The following is an 8,889-nucleotide window of genomic DNA, read 5'->3' on the forward strand; positions in this document are numbered from 1 at the left end:
TGATTCACCACTGATACATTCTTGTGGCTGACAGGTGCCTGTGGAGATGAGCTGGTTTTCTGTCCATTGGCAGCACAAGTTGCAGTGGTGGATGCAGCATTCACAGCTTCCTTCCACAGCCTCAGATACTTCACTGATATCTGCTGTAGACTTCTTTTTCTTTTTCTTGTTCCTTCTATGTTTTTTTTTCGTGTTTTCTCTTCTATCGAGCTGTCCTGTACTGAATTAAGTTTTTCTACATCAGACACTGTGATATCCTTGCTTTCTAGTTGTGATAAGAGTGTCTCTCCCCCTTCATTGCTGTCCTTTATTTTCTTAACATGTTCACCTCCCCTTGTCATGTTGTCACCCCCACTTTCAACATCTGTCGCATTGCCAGTATGAGATTTCAAGAGTTTTGAGTCATCTTCTAACAATTTCATGTCATTGGCAGTCACATCACTGTCTGGGCAACAAGACTTATGAGCAAATGGTCTCTTACATTTTGATGAGGATTGCCGGAAGGGAGGGCTCACTTCTCCAAGGCTAGGCTTATCCCATGAGCAATGTTGTGCTGCCATTGAGTCACTAGAAGTCAACTCACCTTTTGCTGATGAGGGAGATGAAGCACATGTGTATATAGGAGAAACAGAACCACAGCCTTGCCTATGATTCACCACTGATACATTCTTGTGGCTGACAGGTGCCTGTGGAGATGAGCTGGTTTTCTGTCCATTGACAGCACAAGTTGCAGTGGTGGATGCAGCACTCTTCTGTGGCACTGATGGACCTGCAGGTTCACGCTCATACATCATAATATATGCATCAGAGCCAAGGACCACTGACGATGAGATAGCCTGCACCAAACTGTCATCAAATTTATAGTACCGACCCATAGAAGTCTGTGCCACTGCAGTGTAGTGGCCACAGTGGATTGATGGGCCATCATGTATGACCATGGAAACAAGACGATATTTAAGTGGTGCTGGGCCATGGTGAGCTGACCGAGGACAAAGGAACCTTGTAAGATCCAGTCTCAGGGAGAACGAAATGTGTTTGTCAATCTTTTCTCCCATGATGTCGAACCTCTTGATTTGTATGCACAGAACATGAGGTGGTTTCTCCAAAGAAAATTTCTTTGTAGCTGAAACTTTCCTGTGGCACTGTTCACACCAATAAGCATCATCCCCATCTAGGCATTCTTCGCTGAAGTAGGCTGCCAAAGCACCATCCAATGTGGACGTATCGTGAATATCCAGAATAAAGTCTTGACAGTACTGAAATGTTGTGGACACACTACCACACTGCGAACATGTCACTTCTGTTCTGATATAACCTCCAAATATTTGATTCAGAGGCGTAGTTTCCATGCTGTAACTGTCCAACATGCAGTCTTTGTAGCTTGTTAGGTAGGATTCTTTCATACTTCCCAGAAGATAACACATGAACTCATGGGCGTCCTCTTGCTGACCAGGTTCAAGGTCCTCGCTGATGAACTGTAATTCCTTGTATATCAAGAGCGGTTTTATGCTAGTGTCTCTATTCTTCCTTGACGCTTTGAAAGTCTTGTTCATTGCACAGATGATGCACACGTCTTTCACTGACCCATTAACACCTGCACAATTGCTGCGATGGCTATTATCACTGCAGAGCCAGTGGACAAATGCCGGTACATGGAATAACGCCTGTAAGGCTGAATTGAGGTAGCAGGTATTACCAACGTTAGTCATTCCACGACCTACACAATCGTTCTTTCTCCAACCCAGCTGTATACTATGTGCTGGAAACAACGTTATCTTTGGTGTTGGCAGCATGGTTTCAGGTTCTGGCGCCATTACTACGAATGTTTTTAAGCACGATAGACGATTAAAAATATTCAAGTCTGGTCAATCACGTCTCCCACAACAGTCTCACTGAATTAATATGCTACGTGAAATCTTACTTTATTATGCGCGCACTGCGAAACAAACACCTCAGTGGCTCTCACACAACTGACCTGTCCAAGAAGTGTTACGTAATTATATATATTGCAACAACAGGCGCAGTCGTTTTTTTTGCAGCCCACTGCTACGTGTCAGTGCCACGTGACAGTGCCACGTATTTGCTACGTGGCAGTGCCACGTGTTTGCCACACTACATAGTGTCGAACCAGTGACAGAGTACCGGTGGTATCTTATCGAATCGCATTTTATTTAGCAATCACAGGGCCCGATGTAAACCTGGTTTCATGTCCCGTGGATGGCGGCGGTGGCAGATTTATGCTTATCTTCGTGTCGGTCCGGGTCGTCCTGGTGTCCTGCATATAACTTTTCTACACGGTCACGCAAAAACACCGGTCTTAATTATTGCCGTGGACGTTTTATTTTTATTTATTTATTTATTTAATTAATTTCTGTTAATCCATACTGCTACAACCATTGGATACTGAAAAAAAAACGAATACAGGACAGTACAATAATAATGATAATAAGACATGCAATCATTAAAAGATTTTGTCGAAAAAGAATATAAATAGTAGAACACTGTAAGAACTGATACAATGATGTTACGGTTACCATAAAAAATAATTGTCTAGTTTTATGCGTAAAAATTCATTCACAGTATAAAAAGAATGCCCTTGCAAATAATTTAGTGCTTTTTTTAAGCTTTTAATATCACATGCCAAGTCCTTAATATCAGCTGGGAGATGGTTATATATGTTAACGCCTTCGTAGGGGTCCTTTTATGAAACATCGTCAAGTGAGCAGTTACTTGAATACAATTAGAATTATTCCTGGTATTAAAATTATGACTTTCAGAATTTTGTCTAAACAGTGATTTATTGGTAACCATAAATAGAGCCAAGGAGAACACAGAAAACACCGATCTCACTTATTTCCGAGGGAATACCTACACAGACAACACAAAAACACTGGTCTCAGTTTTGTTGTGGGAACGTTTTTGTTTGCGAAGTAGCCGTTACTCTATTCAGATTTTTCCAGGACAGTCCCGAATTTTCACTCGACCCGGATTTTGTCAAAGGTAATTCGGACGAAAATTTTTCCTAGATTCGGCCAAGCTGTCACGTTTTATCCCGGTTTAAAGAATTTTCTAAGGTCGGGAAGATGGCGAAGTATATGCTACCAGTAAATGTAACTCTCCTTATTTACATTATAATACAACTGAATCCAGTGAAAATTTGAGTGGACATTCATGGAAAGCAAGATCTTACTGCTAAAAGTATTAGCCGAACTTAGTGTTGTTAAAGGAACAGTACTCCCCTTGTCATAATGACTTTCAGCTACCTTCATACTACCATTTTTCATTACATAGCTGTTTCATTTTAAAGCGTTTACCACATTAAATTCTGAATTGATACTTTAACTTCTTTCCCACCTCCCTTTTCCCCTTCTTCCGCATTTCATATTCATAACAAGACCACAGTAAATTATTATGACACATTTTGTGAATGCAATAGTGATCCAACACAATTTAGAATTTAGTAACACTAAAAGTTGTCTGCAAAGGAACATAGGACATATAATAAATTTCAGATGAACAAACCAGGAATGTTAGGAAATCATTAAGAGGAAAATTGAACCTTTTCCAATTGAGATTACAAATATGTCACCACTGTTTTCGTGTACTCTTCAGTCAGTCTTGCTTTAAGATTCTGATTCTCATTCTGTGAAAAGTGTCCCACAGAATGTCAAAGTTCAAGAGAAAGTGAATAATACAATGTACACTTGAGAAATGTAGCTGCTATAGAGAAAATCTCTTCTTAAAGGGTTCTGAGGTTCTCACAGTAGTGACTGGGTTTAATGCCACAAGTTCACGGATTGTTTTCTCAGACCTACAACCCAGAACCCATACACTCCAATTCCTAAGGGGATTTAGCACATTTATTAGGGCAGCAATCCAGTTGAATTACTGTAATACAAATGTGAATGAATTTTCAAAAAATCCAAAGAAATATACTCAATACCCTAATTTGCTAAAATCCTGTTTTGTTGTTGAAAATTACAAACAATGGTTTCAGAATATTAAGGTTTTTAACAAAGGGAAACTGCAGGTTTTGACAACATTTCCTGTTTTGAAACACTTAGAAATTAAATTTTCATTGTCACTTCTTATGGTTATAAAATTAAAAGAATTATGAATATGCCATCTGTGATACTAAGGTACAATGAAGGGGCTCACCTGCATGAAGACCTGGAGCCTTATGCAACCCCCCACCCTCAGGCAGCCAAAATTTAAATGTGTAAATATTGTTAATTTTAGGATCATAGTCTTCTGGGATGTGACATAAGATATTTTAATACATACATACCAAACTACAGTATGTCACACCCCCAAAAAACACGATTATAATGTTCACCATGATGAAAACCTCGAATCTCATATAATATACTACCAACTTTGTTGACAGAGAACCTTAATTCATTCATAAAGATAAAACACAAAGAAAAAATTAAAAGAAAAATAAAACTACCATAAGCTATCCAAAACGTTTCACTGACTCAACTCTTTAAGGTCTTTTGCATCTTAATCCTCGAGGCAAGGACAAGCTGACGCGACTCATTGCAGAGAGCATTAAAGGCAGACACATTCCAGTTGTCATGGGTGTTCAGAATCATTTTTTAGGATAAAGAGTGCAAGTAAAGTTTATCAAGTAAAAGAAATTGCAAGAGAAACTAATCTTTCAGACAATAATGTAAGCGAACCAATAGAAATCGGAAAANCCACTTTCAACATCTGTCGCATTGCCAGTATGAGATTTCAAGAGTTTTGAGTCATCTTCTAACAATTTCATGTCATTGGCAGTCACATCACTGTCTGGGCAACAAGACTTATGAGCAAATGGTCTCTTACATTTTGATGAGGATTGCCGGAAGGGAGGGCTCACTTCTCCAAGGCTAGGCTTATCCCATGAGCAATGTTGTGCTGCCATTGAGTCACTAGAAGTCAACTCACCTTTTGCTGATGAGGGAGATGAAGCACATGTGTATATAGGAGAAACAGAACCACAGCCTTGCCTATGATTCACCACTGATACATTCTTGTGGCTGACAGGTGCCTGTGGAGATGAGCTGGTTTTCTGTCCATTGACAGCACAAGTTGCAGTGGTGGATGCAGCACTCTTCTGTGGCACTGATGGACCTGCAGGTTCACGCTCATACATCATAATATATGCATCAGAGCCAAGGACCACTGACGATGAGATAGCCTGCACCAAACTGTCATCAAATTTATAGTACCGACCCATAGAAGTCTGTGCCACTGCAGTGTAGTGGCCACAGTGGATTGATGGGCCATCATGTATGACCATGGAAACAAGACGATATTTAAGTGGTGCTGGGCCATGGTGAGCTGACCGAGGACAAAGGAACCTTGTAAGATCCAGTCTCAGGGAGAACGAAATGTGTTTGTCAATCTTTTCTCCCATGATGTCGAACCTCTTGATTTGTATGCACAGAACATGAGGTGGTTTCTCCAAAGAAAATTTCTTTGTAGCTGAAACTTTCCTGTGGCACTGTTCACACCAATAAGCATCATCCCCATCTAGGCATTCTTCGCTGAAGTAGGCTGCCAAAGCACCATCCAATGTGGACGTATCGTGAATATCCAGAATAAAGTCTTGACAGTACTGAAATGTTGTGGACACACTACCACACTGCGAACATGTCACTTCTGTTCTGATATAACCTCCAAATATTTGATTCAGAGGCGTAGTTTCCATGCTGTAACTGTCCAACATGCAGTCTTTGTAGCTTGTTAGGTAGGATTCTTTCATACTTCCCAGAAGATAACACATGAACTCATGGGCGTCCTCTTGCTGACCAGGTTCAAGGTCCTCGCTGATGAACTGTAATTCCTTGTATATCAAGAGCGGTTTTATGCTAGTGTCTCTATTCTTCCTTGACGCTTTGAAAGTCTTGTTCATTGCACAGATGATGCACACGTCTTTCACTGACCCATTAACACCTGCACAATTGCTGCGATGGCTATTATCACTGCAGAGCCAGTGGACAAATGCCGGTACATGGAATAACGCCTGTAAGGCTGAATTGAGGTAGCAGGTATTACCAACGTTAGTCATTCCACGACCTACACAATCGTTCTTTCTCCAACCCAGCTGTATACTATGTGCTGGAAACAACGTTATCTTTGGTGTTGGCAGCATGGTTTCAGGTTCTGGCGCCATTACTACGAATGTTTTTAAGCACGATAGACGATTAAAAATATTCAAGTCTGGTCAATCACGTCTCCCACAACAGTCTCACTGAATTAATATGCTACGTGAAATCTTACTTTATTATGCGCGCACTGCGAAACAAACACCTCAGTGGCTCTCACACAACTGACCTGTCCAAGAAGTGTTACGTAATTATATATATTGCAACAACAGGCGCAGTCGTTTTTTTTGCAGCCCACTGCTACGTGTCAGTGCCACGTGACAGTGCCACGTATTTGCTACGTGGCAGTGCCACGTGTTTGCCACACTACATAGTGTCGAACCAGTGACAAGAGTACCGGTGGTATCTTATCGAATCGCATTTTATTTAGCAATCACAGGGCCCGATGTAAACCTGGTTTCATGTCCCGTGGATGGCGGCGGTGGCAGATTTATGCTTATCTTCGTGTCGGTCCGGGTCGTCCTGGTGTCCTGCATATAACTTTTCTACACGGTCACGCAAAAACACCGGTCTTAATTATTGCCGTGGACGTTTTATTTTTATTTATTTATTTATTTAATTAATTTCTGTTAATCCATACTGCTACAACCATTGGATACTGAAAAAAAAACGAATACAGGACAGTACAATAATAATGATAATAAGACATGCAATCATTAAAAGATTTTGTCGAAAAAGAATATAAATAGTAGAACACTGTAAGAACTGATACAATGATGTTACGGTTACCATAAAAAATAATTGTCTAGTTTTATGCGTAAAAATTCATTCACAGTATAAAAAGAATGCCCTTGCAAATAATTTAGTGCTTTTTTTAAGCTTTTAATATCACATGCCAAGTTCTTAATATCAGCTGGGAGATGGTTATATATGTTAACGCCTTCGTAGGGGTCCTTTTATGAAACATCGTCAAGTGAGCAGTTACTTGAATACAATTAGAATTATTCCTGGTATTAAAATTATGACTTTCAGAATTTTGTCTAAACAGTGATTTATTGGTAACCATAAATAGAGCCAAGGAGAACACAGAAAACACCGATCTCACTTATTTCCGAGGGAATACCTACACAGACAACACAAAAACACTGGTCTCAGTTTTGTTGTGGGAACGTTTTTGTTTGCGAAGTAGCCGTTACTCTATTCAGATTTTTCCAGGACAGTCCCGAATTTTCACTCGACCCGGATTTTGTCAAAGGTAATTCGGACGAAAATTTTTCCTAGATTCGGCCAAGCTGTCACGTTTTATCCCGGTTTAAAGAATTTTCTAAGGTCGGGAAGATGGCGAAGTATATGCTACCAGTAAATGTAACTCTCCTTATTTACATTATAATACAACTGAATCCAGTGAAAATTTGAGTGGACATTCATGGAAAGCAAGATCTTACTGCTAAAAGTATTAGCCGAACTTAGTGTTGTTAAAGGAACAGTACTCCCCTTGTCATAATGACTTTCAGCTACCTTCATACTACCATTTTTCATTACATAGCTGTTTCATTTTAAAGCGTTTACCACATTAAATTCTGAATTGATACTTTAACTTCTTTCCCACCTCCCTTTTCCCCTTCTTCCGCATTTCATATTCATAACAAGACCACAGTAAATTATTATGACACATTTTGTGAATGCAATAGTGATCCAACACAATTTAGAATTTAGTAACACTAAAAGTTGTCTGCAAAGGAACATAGGACATATAATAAATTTCAGATGAACAAACCAGGAATGTTAGGAAATCATTAAGAGGAAAATTGAACCTTTTCCAATTGAGATTACAAATATGTCACCACTGTTTTCGTGTACTCTTCAGTCAGTCTTGCTTTAAGATTCTGATTCTCATTCTGTGAAAAGTGTCCCACAGAATGTCAAAGTTCAAGAGAAAGTGAATAATACAATGTACACTTGAGAAATGTAGCTGCTATAGAGAAAATCTCTTCTTAAAGGGTTCTGAGGTTCTCACAGTAGTGACTGGGTTTAATGCCACAAGTTCACGGATTGTTTTCTCAGACCTACAACCCAGAACCCATACACTCCAATTCCTAAGGGGATTTAGCACATTTATTAGGGCAGCAATCCAGTTGAATTACTGTAATACAAATGTGAATGAATTTTCAAAAAATCCAAAGAAATATACTCAATACCCTAATTTGCTAAAATCCTGTTTTGTTGTTGAAAATTACAAACAATGGTTTCAGAATATTAAGGTTTTTAACAAAGGGAAACTGCAGGTTTTGACAACATTTCCTGTTTTGAAACACTTAGAAATTAAATTTTCATTGTCACTTATTATGGTTATAAAATTAAAAGAATTATGAATATGCCATCTGTGATACTAAGGTACAATGAAGGGGCTCACCTGCATGAAGACCTGGAGCCTTATGCAACCCCCCACCCTCAGGCAGCCAAAATTTAAATGTGTAAATATTGTTAATTTTAGGATCATAGTCTTCTGGGATGTGACATAAGATATTTTAATACATACATACCAAACTACAGTATGTCACACCCCCAAAAAACACGATTATAATGTTCACCATGATGAAAACCTCGAATCTCATATAATATACTACCAACTTTGTTGACAGAGAACCTTAATTCATTCATAAAGATAAAACACAAAGAAAAAATTAAAAGAAAAATAAAACTACCATAAGCTATCCAAAACGTTTCACTGACTCAACTCTTTAAGGTCTTTTGCATCTTAATCCTCGAGGCAAGGACAAGCTGACGCGACTCA

At 39.2% G+C, this 8,889-nt stretch overlaps 2 protein-coding genes across 2 annotated transcripts in view; both read right to left on the reverse strand.

The window, feature by feature from the left end:
* Positions 1-2,047, reverse strand: part of LOC111861719 (ubiquitin carboxyl-terminal hydrolase 36) — a 28,113-nt gene extending 26,066 nt beyond the window's left edge. The window contains exon 1 of the mRNA XM_023846519.2: positions 9-2,047. Within this exon, the coding sequence (XP_023702287.1) occupies positions 9-1,814 (1,806 nt within the window). The 5' untranslated portion in view covers positions 1,815-2,047. The remainder of the gene's footprint in view (positions 1-8) is intronic.
* Positions 2,048-4,660: 2,613 nt separating this feature from the next.
* On the reverse strand, positions 4,661-6,163 carry LOC111861718 (ubiquitin carboxyl-terminal hydrolase 36). Its single transcript, XM_023846518.1, has one exon. The coding sequence runs from the start codon at positions 6,161-6,163 to the stop codon at positions 4,661-4,663; it is 1,503 nt and encodes a 500-aa protein (XP_023702286.1).
* Positions 6,164-8,889: the final 2,726 nt, after the last annotated feature.

Source organism: Cryptotermes secundus, unplaced genomic scaffold (genome assembly GCF_002891405.2).
Source record: "Cryptotermes secundus unplaced genomic scaffold, Csec_1.0 scaffold235, whole genome shotgun sequence".
Lineage (NCBI taxonomy): Eukaryota > Metazoa > Arthropoda > Insecta > Blattodea > Kalotermitidae > Cryptotermes > Cryptotermes secundus.